This window comes from Microcaecilia unicolor, chromosome 2 (assembly GCF_901765095.1).
Source record: "Microcaecilia unicolor chromosome 2, aMicUni1.1, whole genome shotgun sequence".
NCBI lineage: Eukaryota > Metazoa > Chordata > Amphibia > Gymnophiona > Siphonopidae > Microcaecilia > Microcaecilia unicolor.
In genome coordinates this window covers 183,732,945-183,748,372 of record NC_044032.1, presented here as the reverse complement: position 1 = coordinate 183,748,372, position 15,428 = coordinate 183,732,945, and the positions used below count along the sequence as shown (strand labels likewise).

At 42.6% G+C, this 15,428-nt stretch overlaps 1 protein-coding gene across 1 annotated transcript in view; it reads left to right on the top strand.

The window, feature by feature from the left end:
• The window catches only part of CEP120 (centrosomal protein 120), a 410,430-nt gene extending 399,482 nt beyond the window's left edge, over window positions 1-10,948 (top strand). The window contains 1 exon segment of the mRNA XM_030193546.1: window positions 8,831-10,948. Within this exon segment, the coding sequence (XP_030049406.1) occupies window positions 8,831-9,062 (232 nt within the window). The 3' untranslated portion in view covers window positions 9,063-10,948.
• The last annotated feature ends 4,480 nt before the right edge of the window (window positions 10,949-15,428 follow it).

Here is a 15,428-nt window from a genome sequence, read left to right as displayed (position 1 = left end):
CCCCAGTGGTCACCAACCCCCTCCCACCCTAAAAAAAAAAAAACTTTAAAAAATGTTTTTACCAGCCTCAAATGTCATACCCAGCTCCATGACAGCAATATGCAGGTCCCTGGAGCAGTTTTAGTGGGTGCAGTGCACTTCAGGCAGGCGGACCCAGGCCCATCCCCCCCTACCTGTTACACTTGTGGTGGTAAATGTGAACCCTTCAAAACCCACCCGAAACCCACTGTACCCACATCTAGGTACCCCCCCCCCCCCCCTTCACCCCTTAGGGCTGTGCTAGTGCTATATAGTTGTGGGTTTTGGGGGGCTCAACACCGAAGGTAAGGGAGCTATGCACCTGGGATAAATTTGTGAAGTCCACTGCAGTGCCCCCTAGGGTGCCCGGTTGGTGTCCTGGCAGGTCAGGGGGACCAGTGCACTATGAATTCTGGCTCCTCCCACGACCAAAGGGCTTGGATTTGGTCATTTTTAAGATGGGCGTCCTCGGTTTCCATTATGGCCGGAAACTGGGGACGACCATCTCAACATTTAGGTTGACCATCTCTAAGGTTGACCTAAATGTTGAGATTTGGGCGTCCCCAATCGTATTATTGAAAAACAAAAGATGGCCGCCCATCTTGTTTCGATAATACGGGTTTCTCCGCCCCTTTCGATTATGCCCCTCTTAGTGGCCTAACTTTAGCAGCCGATCCTTTAGCTTTGTTTTAACCATTTTCATTTTATTATAATCATCCATTATTATAGCATTGCCCAGTTTGCCAGCTTTCGTAATCTCTATAAACATTTCTTCATCTGTCCCAGCGGAGAGTAGTACAGCCCTACAAGAATTCTCCTTCCCTTCACACATGGAATTTCTTTCCATAATGATTCCACATGCTATCTGTTTCATATGCATAGGGCCGCCGAGAAACTGGGCCAGGCCCAGGGCAAGGCCGCCCCCCGGGCCCCGCCCCCACCACCACCCCCCCACCCCGAGATCATTGTCATCACCGCCGCCCCCCTTTGTCCACCACTAGGCCGGGCCCCCCTGAATTCAAATCATAACGCCTCACCTCGACCTTGCTTCATGTGAAAGAAGTGCAGCAGCGGAAGTCTGCAGATCGCCTCCCTTCGGGCCTTCCCTCACTGTGTCCCGCCCTCGTCTGACGTAACTTGCGCGAGGGCGGGACACAGGGAGGGAAGGCCTGAAGGGAGGTGATCTGCAGACTGCCGCTGCTCTGCTTCTTTCACACGGAGCATTCCTCCTAGGCAAGTCTGTGAGGTCTGACATATAGTTCGGGGCTTCTCCTTAAATTATTTTGTGGACCATGGTGCAAACCTTGAACGTAATTCGTTCTTTTAATGGGAGCCAGTGCTACTACTACTATTTAGCATTTCTATAGCGCTACAAGGCGTACGCAGCGCTGCACAAACATAGAAGAAAGACAGTCCCTGCTCAAAGAGCTTACAATCTAATAGACAAAAAATAAAGTAAGCAAATCAATTAATGTGAACGGGAAGGAAGAGAGGAGGGTAGGTGGAGGCGAGTGGTTACGAGTCAAAAGCAATGTTAAAGAGGTGGGCTTTCAGTCTAGATTTAAAGGTGGCCAAGGATGGGGCAAGATGTAGGGGCTCAGGAAGTTTATTCCAGGCGTAGGGTGCAGCGAGACAGAAGGCGCGAAGTCTGGAGTTGGCAGTAGTGGAGAAGGGAATAGATAAGAAGGATTTATCCATAGAGCGGAGTGCACGGGAAGGGGTGTAGGGAAGGACGAGTGTGGAGAGATACTGGGGAGCAGCAGAGTGAGTACATTTATAGGTTAGTAGAAGAAGTTTGAACAGGATGCGAAAACGGATAGAGAGCCAGTGAAGCGACATGAGGAGAGGGGTAGTATGAGTAAAGCGACCCTGGTGGACGACGAGACGGGCAGCAGAGTTTTGAACCGACTGGAGAGGGGAGAGGTGACTAAGTGGGAGGCCAGCAAGAAGCAGATTGCAGTAGTCTAAACGAGAGGTGACAAGGGTGTGGTTGAGGGTTTTGGTAGAGTGCTCGGAAAGAAAGGGGCGGATTATACGGATGTTGTAAAGAAAGAAATGACAGGTCTTGGCAATCTGCTGGATATGAATTCAGTGCAGTTTTTCTCTTAGGGGTTTGGCGCTTTCGTATTTCGTTTTCCAAAATATGAGTCTGGCTGCTGTGTTTTGAGCGGTTTGAAGCTTCCTAATGATTTGCTCTTTGCATCCGGCATATATGGCATTACAGTAGTCTAGATGACATCCAACCTGCAATTTGTATTTAGGTTCATAACATTGAGTTATCCAAAACTACTAATTACCCTAAATTATCCCTACAATGTACCCTATAATATTCCCTCCTCCCCCTCCTTAACCCCTTCCCTGCAGAACTCTTAAGAATGTTGGGTTAAAATAGTAAAATGTGTACATAGATCAGAAGCAAGGTCATATCGACCCAGTCTCTTATCCGTTAATTGTTCCTTTTCTCCAACCAAAGATAATTTCAAAGTCCAGTCAGTTTCTGTAGGTCCTACTGATTTTTTCCAGTGGCCCGCAATGACACTCTTGGCCGCTGTCAAACACATTCTTTTAAAACAACGTTGCCACCTCATACCACACCTATTACCCAGCCCCACTAAACACCATCTCGGATCTAATGGAAAAGGGGCACTTGTATGATCAGCAATTTGAAAAACAATCTTTTCCCAAAAGGATTTTATCTGATCACAGGACCACCAGATATGTAAGAATGTTCCAACCCCGGTACCGCAACACCAACAGTTGCGGGAAACCGTGGGAAACATCGCATGGAGTTTCATAGGTGTGTAATACCATCTTGTCAAGACCTTATAAGCATTCTCTTTCAAAAGCACATATATTGAAGCTTTCTTAACTTCCAAAAAAATAGCTTTCCACTCATTCATAGTAAACTCAACATTGAGATCTTTCTCCCACTGGGTCATATAGGTATATTTACTACTACTACTATTTAACATTTCTAAAGCGCTACCAGGGTTACGCAGCGCTGAACAGTTTAACAAAGAAGGACAGTCCCTGCTCAAAGGAGCTTACAATCTAAAGGACAAAAAGTGCAGTCAATCAAATTGAGGGCAGTCTAGATTTCCTGGATAGAGGTACAATGGTTAGGTGCCGAAAGCGACATTGAAGAGGTGGGCTAATAAATTTATAAAGGATAGAGAGAGTGCTTCTCATTTTCCCCATCTACCCCCAGAGGTTTTCAAAATGTCCAAAATCATCTGGCTCATCCCTCAGCCACCCCTGCTGAACTATATAGTGGTTAACCTGCAGGTAATAGAAAACATTGGAATCAGGTATAGTGTATTTTTCCTTAAATTCAATGAAAGATTGCATCTTACCCGCATCTAAGAGGTCTCGGAAATGGACCAAACCCTGATCTGCCCATCGTAAAAACACGGGGTGCCTAAATCCCGCTGAGAACCCTGGTTCTGAACTGATATAAGCATACGAGGAAAACCTCTGAGACTTCCTTAATTTTGATTTAAGAGAACTCCACAGTGTTAGATGATGTTGGACAAATGGATTATCAGATAGCTTACTATATGCCCTGGAGGACAGAGAGGCCCACAAAGCAGCCCCCAAAGTTTAATCCCGCACATACTGTAGGTCTACTCCATAACTGCTGCAACCGGTAGGCAATTGTAACTCCAAGCTGAAACAAATTTCAACTGATCTGCCGTATAGTACCAAAGTAAATTAGGCACTCCTCGTCCCCCCCCCCCCCAGATCAACCGACCGCCTTGTGTCAGGCGTTCCCCTTTCGGTATACTAGGGGTAGTTTTAAATACCTAGGGATTCGGATCCCCCAGGATGTTTCCCAACTATATGATATGAATTACACCCCCTTGTTCCGACAGCTTCGTAAAGATTTGGCAAATTGGAGGGTTAAGTGGTTATCATGGTGGGGCCGGATTGCATCTATAGGGATGAACGTCTTACCCAGGTTATTATTCTTGTTTCTAGCCTACCAATCCAGCGGGACCTCTCAGGATTAAATGTTGTCTATGGCAAAGGTGATGTGCAAGCATTGTACCTGATTTATTACCAAATTCAAACATTTTTTGTTGAACTAATCTCGTCATATACTCTACCCATTCCACTTGAAGCTTATTAAGTGCCATACAACATTGTCTCAATTGTAGAAGAACCGGATCAGAGCCTCCCTGCTGATGTAGATGTTCTAAGTAAAACAAACGTGATCTCAGCTTCAGTTCTTTCTCTTGTGTTCACATTTCTTCTGAGCCCCCCACATAAGTGCCCCCAGATAACCGCCTTAAAAGCATCCCAAAGGATACCTTCAGAGACCTCCCCCGTGTCATTAGTCACAAGATAATCTCGGATTACTTCTCTGAGCTCATTGTACACCATTTTGGCACCTAAAATACCCTCATTCAGTCTCCAAAACAATTAACGTCTCTCTGCTTCCAGGCCTCGTAATACCATTTCCACAGGTGCATGATCGGAAATAGAAATAGCATCTATCATAGAATCTGAGGCCTGTCCCCACAACTGTCGACTACACCACAGAATATCTATCCTAGTGTATGTAGATTGTGCATGAGAATAAAAGGAATAGGACCTTTGGCCTGGATGTTGCAGATGCCAGACATCTACAAGATCCAAACAAGATGTTAATAGCTTCAGCTGCTTACAGTGTGCTAAGCTGGAACTACTGCCTCCCTTGGGATGATCCAGAGTTGTAAGGGAAAGATTAAAATCTCCCCCTAATATGAACCCTCCCTGTTTAAACTGGAGCAAGGCCTCATGTATGGCCCCAAAAAATTCCCCTTGACCCAAGTGGGAGCATAGAGATTAACAAAAGTGACTGCCTGCCCAGAAAGAAAGCCCCATACTGCCAATCATCTGCTCCGTTCAGGCGACCCTCAGGGGGAGGGAATGCTGGCTTCGGCCTAACCCCTGGTAAGCCTTTCCTCAGCTGAGAGGTGCCCAGCTCTACCACAGGCTGCCTTTCAGGTGCAGTGGAGGACTTGCAGCTCATCTGCATATCCTTTACAGTCTTCTCCGGGGTGATTCCCAGGTCCACTCCGATCGACTCAGGGCCTCCACTCTAGGGCATTTTTCTTTTTACATTTATTTTTTTCCCAGTTACTACTTATGGCTCCAGTACACTTTTACTTCTTGGTACTGTCCCTTCCTAATCTGTTTCTCCATCTTGTAACCAGGTACCCTTCTTGTGCAGCCAAGGATAGAACAATCTCCTCCAGCCACAGGCTTCCGGTACAATGAAGAAATAAATGTCCACCAGTAACTTCAATCTTAAGGACTTTTATTCCATGCAGGTTTCTAATACACAGTTCCAACAGCAGCATTCACCTTCAATCTTAAGCACATATAAGCCACCTGAAAGTGTGTGGCAAATAGTCCCCTTTAAGCAGCAGGCTATCAGCACATACCAAGATTCAATACAGGCTTACAGTCAGCTAGGTGAGTGCAATCCATTTTCCCTTCAATTGCTTCCAATATGTCTGGAAATAAGAGAGGGTAACATGCTGCAAGTAAGTCATAGCAGTTCGGCATGTCTGCTGGTGCATTTGGCCTGGCTTGGGAGCAAGTAAGCAAGCAGGCATCAAGTGGGCAGATGCAATCTATGCAGGTTTAGCGCCTGTAGTTTCCAGCTTCTTCCCTATCACCACTTTTGTGAAGAGGTACCACCTCCGCCGTTCTCCAGTCCCTCGGAACCTCTCCCGTCTCCAAGGATTTATTAAACAAATCTTTAAGAGGACCCGCCAGGACCTCTCTGAGCTCCCTCAATATTCTGGGGTGGATCCCGTCCGGTCCCATGGCTTTGTCCACCTTTAGCTTTCCAAGTTGTTGATACACACTCTCTTCCGTGAACGTTGCTATATCCATTCCATTCTCAGGTGTACTTTTGCCAGTCCCTCGCGGTCCTTCTCCAGGATTTTCTTCAGTGAAAACCGAACAAAAGTATCTATTTAGCAAATTGGCTTTTTCGTCATCATTATCTACATAGCGGTTCACTGTATCTTTTAGTCTCACAATTCCCTTTTTAGTCATTCTTCTTTCACTGATATACCTGAAGAAATTTTTGTCGCCCCCCTCCTTATATTTCTAGCCATTTGTTCTTCCGCTTGCGCCTTCGCCAGACATACCTCTCTCTTGGCTTCTTTCAGTTTCATCCGGTATTCCTCCCCGTGTTCCTCTTCTTGAGATTTTCTATATTTCTGGAACGCCAACTCTTTAGCCTTTATTTTCTCAGACGATAAGTTTCAACTTCAGTTTTGGTTTCAGCCAAAAGTGTTTAGACAGTTTTGGTAGCAGTAACTGTTTCAGTTTCAGCCAAAACTGAAGAAAGCCGTTCCGGTCAATGTCTTTCTACCATACCGTAATAGCACTAATTTCCAGAAGACACAATTAGGGGCTACTTAGGAAAAGGCACCATATGTATTGCAGTTAGGCACTAGAACATCCATACACCTATTGGAAAAGGAAATGAGACTTAATATACCGTCTTACTGTGGTTTTTTGCAACTACATTCAAAGCGGTTTTACATATTATATTCAGGTACTATTTGTACCAGGGGCAATGGAGGGTTAAGTAATTTGCCCAGAGTCACAAGGAGCTGCAGTGGGAATCGAACTCAGTTCCCCAGGATCAAAGTCCACTGCACTAACCACTAGGCTACTCCTCCACTCAGGAAAGCTAACTCAGCTGGATTAGTACAGATCAATTCTAGCCAGACATTCAGTGCTAACAGAATACATAATCTCTTTTACACACAGAGAAGACAGACTCTCACCAAGTATAGAATAAGTAACCCCAAATTAAAAACACAAATATGTAGATGAAAATTAATCTAAACCACCAAGAAGCCAGACTGCATAAAATGCAGTACCAATGCAATACAATATGTCCCCCTGCACTGTACGACACAGCAGGTGTAAATTTCAAAAAAACTGATATATTCCAATCATTACATTACAAATTAACAAACTATTTTATAAAATGTAAATTAAGGTGATACAATTTATTGGACTAACCTAATAGCTTTCAGAGGCCAAAACCTGCTTCCTCAGGTTAAGACAGTATACTGCTGTTGAGGAATACTGTCCTGACGTGAGGAAACAGGTTTTGGCTCTGAAAGCTAGTCAGAAATGTATTAAGTTAATCCAATAAGTTGTATTGCTTTATTTTTCCTTTTTGTTTGTTTGTTTTTTGGTAGAAATTTCTCAGGGTTACACATAGCACGGCCCCACCTATATTTTCATTGCCTCCGCTGCCTAGAAACAATGCAGTACAAGGTGGAGATGGCAGTGGGAAGGAGATGTGTAAGTGTGTAGGGAAGAAACAGATGGGAAGATGTTGGATCACATAGGGCAGAGACAGTGGGCACCCTTCTGCTCTGGGCCCTCGGGCACTGCTCGGTTGCCTGAATGGTCAGTCCACCTCTGCTCAGTGGTCTTTAAAGCATTGATTCCCAGAGAACTTAGAGATAATCACCTTGGACCACAGCAACAAGAGTTAGCAAGTCCGAGAGAGCCAGCTTGCCCACTCTAGTGCACTGGAGTCCTCTTAGGCAGTCTTCCATAGGATACTGGTAGAGTAGTGCACTTCTATTGTGCTCCTTCTCTAAGTGCCTCATTGTTGGAGTGGAGGTTTGACATCTTGGGTTTAGAGATTCTGAGCGTTATTGTGACTTTTTCTGCCTGGTTTAAATAGAGTTTGGTTACTCTGCTGATCTGGCCTGGTATGGATGATAAGAAAGGGAAATTGGACTTACCTGTTAATTTCCTTTTCTTGTGTCCTGCCAAGATCAGTCCAGAAGCCATGGCAGTCAAGTGTTCTCGGGTCTCACAAAGTCAGTAAGCTAACAAAAAGTATGTTGTAGCCCACTTTGAAAGTAGTTGTTTCCTTGGTATACAGAATTCTCATTCCTGGGTTAGTGACCATTAAATGACTTTGACTGTATCAGGTTTGGCTTTGGAGGTGAATTGGAAATCCGAAACACAAGAATTGCCTTCAGTCATCTTAGCGTTGATATAGGATACTGAGGAGCTGAAGGCAGCACCAGTCCCCTATAAGGGGGGTGAAGTCTGCTCTGAGCTGTTTTTCTCTGGCTCTATCTGCTTATAGGGAGGCACAAGCTGAGGTGTGTATTTTATAAAATATGTAAGTACACATATGCATTTACATCTTAAGAGCAGGTGTAAAATGTGTGAATTTATATAATATTGGGGGGTCCATGTTAAAGAGGCACATAAGAGTCTTTCTTTCCTTCATAAAATAGGTGTCTTTCTGGATGTTTCACTTCTCATTTTACTTTGAAAATCACCTAAGGAAAACCTGGTCATAGACAACTGAAGCTTCTTTTATCTTTGTGTACTTCTGAAAATATAAAAGTACTTGCACTGGTTCAGTTCCTGCCTTACCACTGCCCCTGAACGTCTTTGTTTTATGAGGGCATTAATGATTCTATTATACCTACAGAAATGATTCTGAGACTTGTCTTCCTTTGCGTTTTGTATAATGCCCCATTCAGCTGATACACAGTATGGAAATGATTTATAGTAATATTTACTCTGGATAACTAGAACAGGACAGAACCAGCACTATGTATTGCTTCTGAAATAGGTACAATATATCCCTCCTTTGCCCTTGTATAGGAGAGAAAAGACTACACTAGAAATTGTTTGCCATGAAAATAAATGTTTACAAATTTTTAATCTTTCTTTTTCAAGCCTCTTATTAATTTGATAATAGACTGACATGTTAATTGATAATCTTTGTGGTTTTGTGTGGGTGGGGCTTTATCATTAGGCTGAAGCAGCAAGAAGAAAAAAAATCCCAGGATTCAAAAGAGCTTACATCTGACACAAAAGAGAGTCCTCGTGCAAGACTCCTAAATGACGGTCTGGATGATTATCTCACTCGCCTGATAGAAGAGAGGGATACTCTTTTAAGGACAGGAGTGTATACCCATGAAGATCGGATAATAAGTGAATTGGACCGTCAGATTAGAGAAGCAATGGCAAAAAGAAGCAGCAATTAATACTGCATACTTAAAATCTCGACACATCTCTAGGACTAGTGTTTGAACACAGTTGGAAAGATAAATTATCTAATGCAGCATTATTTTAAATGGCTAACTGAATTAGATTTACTTGCTAGATTTTTTTTCTTATTTAATATTTTCTACCTCTTTTTGTTTTGTTTTTTTCCCCACCCAGACCTTATATGTACATATATATATATATATACTTAGGATAATTTATTATTGAATTATGGTTTACCTTTCAACCTCAAAGATGTTTTTTTTGTACAAAAGTTGTGCTGCAAAAATGTCTGTAATTATTTCCAGCTATGTCATTTTAAATGTGGAGCGTGAATATTGAGTGCTGTGTTTTGTGAATATATTAAGAAAGAAGTCAAAATGTTTCTGTAGGCAGAATTCAGCTGTTGGGGACTTTATAGTGCTGAATTTTGTATAGCTTTTATTCCATATAGGTATCTCAGAAGTTGCAAGAACAAGTAAGAGAGTTGGTAAGCTCTGTAAGACTTCATGACATGGAACAGCAGCTGAATTACTTTTGGTTTCTTTCCACTGTTGTAGGATGCGCATTGCTTTGCTACTATTCTGAGAAATCTTTGTGGATATTTATATTCTAAGTAAATTTTGACCCTTTCATTTAATTTTGCTTGGTCTTTTTAGGAATTGAAATAGTGGAACAACGAGAAGCAGTATTTTGAGTCAGGTTATTAGCACAAGATTGTCTCAGACTTGGGACAAACCATTAGGAAAATGGTGGAAAGTCTCTGCCAAAATTTGTGATTTGTTTAACTCCAGTGTTTATTTTCTGCTCTGTCTACATGCCTTTCTATAAATTAAACAGAGGGTATGTGTCAGTTTACAGTAAAATTATTGGCTTGTATTCCCATTTTACCACTTTTTATTTTAACAAAAAATCCTTATTGAGTTATAAAAATATAAGTGAAAGGCCTTGGGGAATATGGTTCATTGGCCAGTACTATAAATGCAGATTTTATAACAGACCATTTGGCAATAGAAAGAATTTGAGTCCATTCCTCTTTCTGCTTGTATTTTGCTGGCATCAAGATTTGGCTACGAGCATATTCTTAAAGGAAAGCAAGCAGTAATGTTTTAAAGCAGCACTGCTTACAGGTTTTTATTTAAGATAACTAATTAGCAGAAAAGAATTATAAATCTTTATAGTTTTAAATGCTAAAGAGAGATTCATGTTTTTAGTGTGTTAAAATGTTGTCCCACCATCATGAATGTATGTTAATAGAAGTGCTACAGTGCTGATTCCTATCAGAATTCTAATCAGTTATTTTACTACTGCCTAGAAAAGATAGCTGAGCACTTTGAGCAGGGTAGAGCCACAAAAGTGATATATCTTTTATTCCAGAAGAGTGAGCACACAAAAGAAAATGTGTCCACATTATAGAAAAGGCTTACTCTAAATGCTAAGCAATATAGAGCAAGAACTTACGAAGTTGATAAGTTAAGTTTCCCTAGTAATGCTTTTTAAAACAGCTTAGCCTTCAGTCATTTATTGGCAATGAATATAATGAAAGGAAAATGTTACATACATCTAGCATAATTTGTTATTGTGGATTATGGCTGCATATTTTTTGGTTAGGTGTACTTTTCATGTGCATCTATAGCTAATATTCATTTTTTCATTGGACGGAGAAATATTTAATGCCAGCATGTCCTAAATATAAAACATTGCTTTCTCACCCTAAGCCTTTACCTTTGAATACTGTATATCTCTATAATCAGACACTAGAGGGGGCCTGAGTATGGAGAGAGTTTTTAAATACAGAGATTGTATATATATATTGTGTTCAGATTTTCCGTGTCATAAGATTCAAATATTAAGTTAAAATTTTGAAATTCTAGTGGTTTATCAAGTGATAGCAAATAAAACTTGTATTTTGAATTCAATTTCATTTTAATGTATAGATCACATGGTCTGCGTTGTCATTTATTAGAGTATGTTGACTGCAATGATTATATCGGTTGGACATACAAAGGCTGGTTTTCACTATACTTTTCTCTCCAAAAGCCTTCTCTTGTACTGATAAAACAGGGAAAGGATAGTAGATGGTATGGATGGGCAGACTGGATAGGCCACATGATCTTTCTCTGCCTTCATTTTTCTGTTTGTTTCTGTGCTTAATGTTTGTGCTTCATCAGCAGCTAAAAATCAAATTTGAACAAGATGCCTTTGTAAATATGTATTTAGTAGAAAATGAAATTAATTTTATGTGATCATATGACTTATGGTTAAGGTGGTCATATAACTTCTTGAGAGACAAGCTGAGCCAGGACTTATTTCCTGTTTTCTTAAGCAGGATGACCAGCCTCACTGGTGGATGATATGAAGACATTAATACAAAGCATCTTTTGGAAAAACTTTCCTGTGTAACCACCACCTTGCAGAGCCTCCACCAGGGATTCTAAATTTTTGCAATCTGACCTCAGTAATTTCCAGCTCTTGTCTTGTCATTATTTAGGCAGGGTTTGTTTCTGGATCTTGAGGGGGGGGGGGGGGTTCCCTCCTGATCTTGGCTGAAAAGGATCACTTATCTTGTTTCAGCCACATTCAACCTAGGAAGATTTTGGTATAGTGCTAAACTTGAAGAAGTGTTAGGGTCAAACCTACCAAAGTATCGTTAGTAACGGTTGATTTGGGCTGTGGAATGGGGAAATGTATAAGTGGAAGAGTAGCCTACTGGTTAGAATAGTGGTCTGAAAACCAAGGAAGCCTAGTTCAACTCCTTGTGATGTTGGACAAGTTACTAAGGGGTCTTTTTACTAAGGCGCGCCAAAAAATGGCCTGCGCTGGTGTAGGCTTGCGCGCACCTGCAAAAAAAGGCCTTTTTTTGTGGCCAAAGAATGGACGTATGGCAAAAATAAAATTAGTGCACGTCCAGTTTCGGCATGAGACCTTAGCGCCACCCATTGACAATGGTAAGGTCTCACTTGTTAACCGGGCAGTAATCAGCATGCATACACTGCTGATTACCGCTGGGTAAGCGCCACATGGTAGAAAATTTCTACTGTGTGTTTTGGACACGTCAAAAATGGAATTACTGCCTGGGGCACGCGGTAGCTCCAATTTGACGCACGTTGTACGCGCCTTAGTAAAAGGGCCCCCTAAGCTTGTGTCTGAGGCAAGAGAGGTTTTAAATTGTAAGCCCTCTGGGGAGAAATAAATACTTACTCTATCTTGAATGTAACTCATCTTGAGCTACAGTTGAAAAAAGGCATGAGCTAAATTCCCCTTAGAGTAGAATGCTCCAGAGAAGAAATTAAGTTTGAGGGGTAACTATCCTACACCTTGATGATCTGAAGAATTTAGAATTTTGAATCAAATATGATGGAGAATGCAGTGTCATTGGTGGAAGGCTAAAACAAATGTGGTAAAAGTAGAATATAAGACATGCTACAAACAGGGCCGTGCCTAGGGTCTCTGGTGCCCCCCTGCAGACTATCAGTAGGGCCCCCCCCCCCCCCCCCGTGTGGCACAAGATGCAAAGGAACTAGGAGCTGAAAGATGGAGTGCATCTTTGTGGGATTGCTGAACAAATAGAGGGTTTACAACCACTTAGCTTTTCGTGCTTTCATGTTCACGAAATTAGTAATTAAATCTTTGATATCTAACTGGGCACATATATCATTCTCAATAGCAATCATGGCAAGGCTTACAAGCCTTTCTTGCGAAATACTTGATCGCAAATAATCCTATAAAATAATTCTCACCTCCAACAGGATGTGCCTGGGACCGTGCCTCCCTCGGAGGTGGTCTGCTAGGCAGGCACGCACTGACGTCAGTGACAGCTGATACCAAAGCAAGGGAGCGTGTTTCCCTACTCCTCCCCCTGTGTTACAGCCCACTGCACCCCCCTTCCGCGACCCAGTCGACCCCCCTTCTCGGCGAAAACAGTCCCCCGCCGCTGTCCAGTACCTGTGCTGACGGGGGACTCCAACCCCCGTCAGCCGAAGTCCTGTGCTGGCCTTCGCGCCGTTGCTTCTTCAGTGATCTTCAGTTCATGTTCCTCTGCGTGCGTCTGATGTCAGATGCATGCAGAGCAACTTGGACACAAAATCATTGAAGAAGCAATGCCTTGAAGGCCAGCACAGGACTTCTGCTGATGGGGGTTGGGGTCCCCCGTCAGCACAGGTACTGGACGGCGGCGGGGGACGGTTTTCGCCGAGAAGGGGGGTCGACTGTGTTGCGGAAAGGGGGGGTGAAAACGGAGGGATGGCAGAGTCTGGAACAGCGAGGGAGGGAGGGTGGGGGATGGCTTTGCTAGCGCCCGTTTCCTTCCCTTTTGAAACGGGCATTTTTTACTAGTTTGTTATGATTTTTAACCATGAAAATGATCGCTCACCACTTGCCACACTGACAGGAGTTGTCAGCAATATTCTTAGAAACAAATTGCTATACATTGCAAAATAAGATAGCGGATGTAAATTCTCAAAGTGGATATATTCCAAACACTAAAATGAAAATAAAATGATTTTTCTCTACCTTTGTTGTCTGGTGACTTTCTTTTTCTGATCATTGATAAGTCTCTGACTCTAAAGTTTAGCAATTTCATTAAAGCAAAATATATTTCACATATCACAGACTCTTCCTATCCAAGGAGAATCTTTTATATAAAAACAAACACCAAAAAAACCAATCAGATTTTCACTTACCAGCTCTTCTACACTACACCTCTGAAACTACTGTTGGAACCATCAGCCAATGACATGGCTTTTAGCTGTAGGTATCTGGTTACCTATAATTATGCAAACATCATTGCAGTCATGCCGTCCTCTGGTGTACAAGCTCAGAGAAACAAATAGAAATACTTTAAACCACTTACAGATTTTAACAATTACACTATTTAGTTTTTATTTCTCCCCAGTCTCACTTGCACACCTCCCTCCAAACCTGGCTGTTCTCTTTAATTTGAATGTTGTTCAAGCTCACCCTGAATGAGGAGTTCGTCCCACACCAAAGACATAAATAGCACTGGTTGTATTCTTTCAAACACCTTCAACAGAGTCTGCCTGCCTCAGTGAGCACTGTGGTCGAAGAGGTGAGGGCAGGGGGAGAGAGGAGAATCACAGCTTCAGGTAAAACATTTTGCAAGTGACCTGACCTCAGGAAACGGTAGTTGCCCTCCAGAGATCGGCGCCCCCCTGCGTTGCTTACCCCGCTTACTGTGTTGGCACGGCCCTGGCTACAAATGAAACTAGGGAGATCAGACAAAGACAGTAGTCTTATGGTCAAACAGAACAAACCAAAAGAATTATTTACTGTCATTAGATGGTTCACATTTCAGTCAAATGACCAGAACTAGCTGGAGCTGACCACTTATTTATTAGCTTCTCTATCATCTTTCCCACCAAGGCTACAAAGTGTTTTACAATAATATTGAAATATATAACAGTATAGAAAACAATACAAAATAAAAGTTTATAGTTCTTAAAGATGAAAAATAGGTTAGTCATGGAATTACATGCTTGCACAACTTTTGAAAAGCCAGTTTGTTGAGAATTTTCAGTTCAAGTGGTGATAGATTCAAGAGTTGGCCCTCTTAAAAATCTGTAGTTACCAATGTAATCACAATTGGTGTCAGTAATAAAGCTTGCTGAAAGAAATACAAATGCTGATCTGGGGCATTTCTCTATATATAAGACTAGAGCTATAAAGGCACAGTGTGCTTCACAATATTGTGAAGTAAAAACAAGACCTTAAGTGCAGAACATTGACTAATTGGGAGCCAGTGAAGCTTTAAGCCAGAGCTTCCCAAACATGTATGTGTATGTTGAATTGTACTCTGCCTAGAAACTTAGTGCAGAATATAAATTTTCGTAAATTAATAAATTCTCTTGTGACCTGGGCAGGTCATTGTCCATGCTGTCCAGGGGTGTCACACTTTCTGTGGCCATGCAATTGGGATCACAGGTACAGAAAAATTTGTGAGCACTGCTTTATGTAGTAACTAGTAAAAAAAAGGCCCGTTTCTGACACAAATGAAAGGCGCTAGCAAAGTTTTCCTCGGAGTGTGTATGTTTGAGAGAGAGAGAGAGAGAGTGTGTGTGTGTGAGAGATGGAGTGTGTGTGTCATAGAGAGAATGAGAGAGAGACAGACAGCGTGTGTGTGTGTGTTTGTGTGAGAGAGTGTCTGTGTGTGTGTGACAGAGTGTGATAGACAGGGAGTGTGTCAGAGAGAGCGTATGTGAGAGACAGTGAGTGAGTATGAGCCCCCCACCCCCCCTCTTGCAGAGCCCCCCTCCCCACCCCCACCTCTCTGGTCTCAGGACCCCCTCCCCACCTCCCCTGCCCTGCCTCCAGCTATCCATGTCCAGCGACCCTCCTCTCCCCCTGCC